The sequence below is a fragment of the Egretta garzetta genome, unplaced genomic scaffold (genome assembly GCF_000687185.1).
Source record: "Egretta garzetta isolate BGI_Z169 unplaced genomic scaffold, ASM68718v1 scaffold344, whole genome shotgun sequence".
Lineage (NCBI taxonomy): Eukaryota > Metazoa > Chordata > Aves > Pelecaniformes > Ardeidae > Egretta > Egretta garzetta.
This window is the reverse complement of record NW_009259315.1, coordinates 81,155-82,108: the sequence shown is the minus strand read 5'-3', so window position 1 is coordinate 82,108 and position 954 is coordinate 81,155. Positions and strand designations below refer to the sequence as shown.

General features: G+C 55.5%; 1 protein-coding gene across 1 annotated transcript in view; it reads left to right on the top strand.

Moving 5' to 3' along the window:
- AKNA (AT-hook transcription factor) overlaps positions 1–224 on the top strand; it is a 9,518-nt gene extending 9,294 nt beyond the window's left edge. Inside the window, 1 exon segment of the mRNA XM_035892025.1 lies at positions 154–224. Coding sequence (XP_035747918.1) covers positions 154–224 — 71 coding nt within the window.
- The last annotated feature ends 730 nt before the right edge of the window (positions 225–954 follow it).

Here is a 954-nt window from a genome sequence, read left to right as displayed (position 1 = left end):
CCAAACCCTCCCTGCCCTGGCAGGAGGAGGAGGAGGGTGCCCCCCATCAGCATCCCCACACTGGAGGCTCCCTGCCAGATTTGGGGGCACCGGGGCTGGAGGTGTCTCTGCAGTGTCCTGTACCAGCTCCCATCCCTGTCCCGCTTGCCCTAGACATCCTGCGGCGCTTGTCCGTCTGTCCATGTTCAGGACCACGCAAGCTGCAGGAGGGAGGCAAGACGTGAGCAGAGGTCTCCTGAGACCTGCACCACCCCGCAGCACCCCAGAGTGCGAGCACAGCCCCGGCAGGAGAGCACCGACCCCTGGGACCAAGGGGGTGGCCCTGTATCCCCCAAAGCAGGTGCCACCCCGAGCTGAGCACTTCTGGGGGTGTTCCGACTTTGTGTAGGTCCTACTGCAACACGGGCCGAGTCCCTGTTTGCAGCTGTGTTTACCTCTGTGCCTGCATGGGCAGAAATTCCTGCAATTCCCTGTTCAACCCCTTTCCCAGCCTTTAGGCATCCTTCAGGGGCTCGGTCCCCTGGGATCAACCTGTGTGCCCTCCCGCCCCACTCTGCCCTTGAACTTGAACCCCGCCAGGTCATCCCTGGGAACGCTCCTCTTTTTGTGGTTTTATGTGATTTTTTTTCTCCAATGTAGCTCACAAGCAGCTGAATCGCTCTTTTAAGGTTGATGGATGATACATAATGTGTATGTGTGTATGTATCTATACATAGATACATGTGTTTTGTTTTTAATTTCCAGCATAATTCCTAGGACATTTGCAGGGGTTTTTTAATCCATCCTTGGATGTGGCTGCCCACAGTGTTGTCTTTTTTTTTTTCTAAAAAAGAAGGATTTGGGGTTTTCCTTGTGAAAAATCCCCCTGTGAGACTGAGGCCCGGGCAGGATCTGGCCCCAAGGGGGTCTGCGGAGCCCCTGTACCTCCCAGCTGGTTTTGTGGTGAGTTAATGC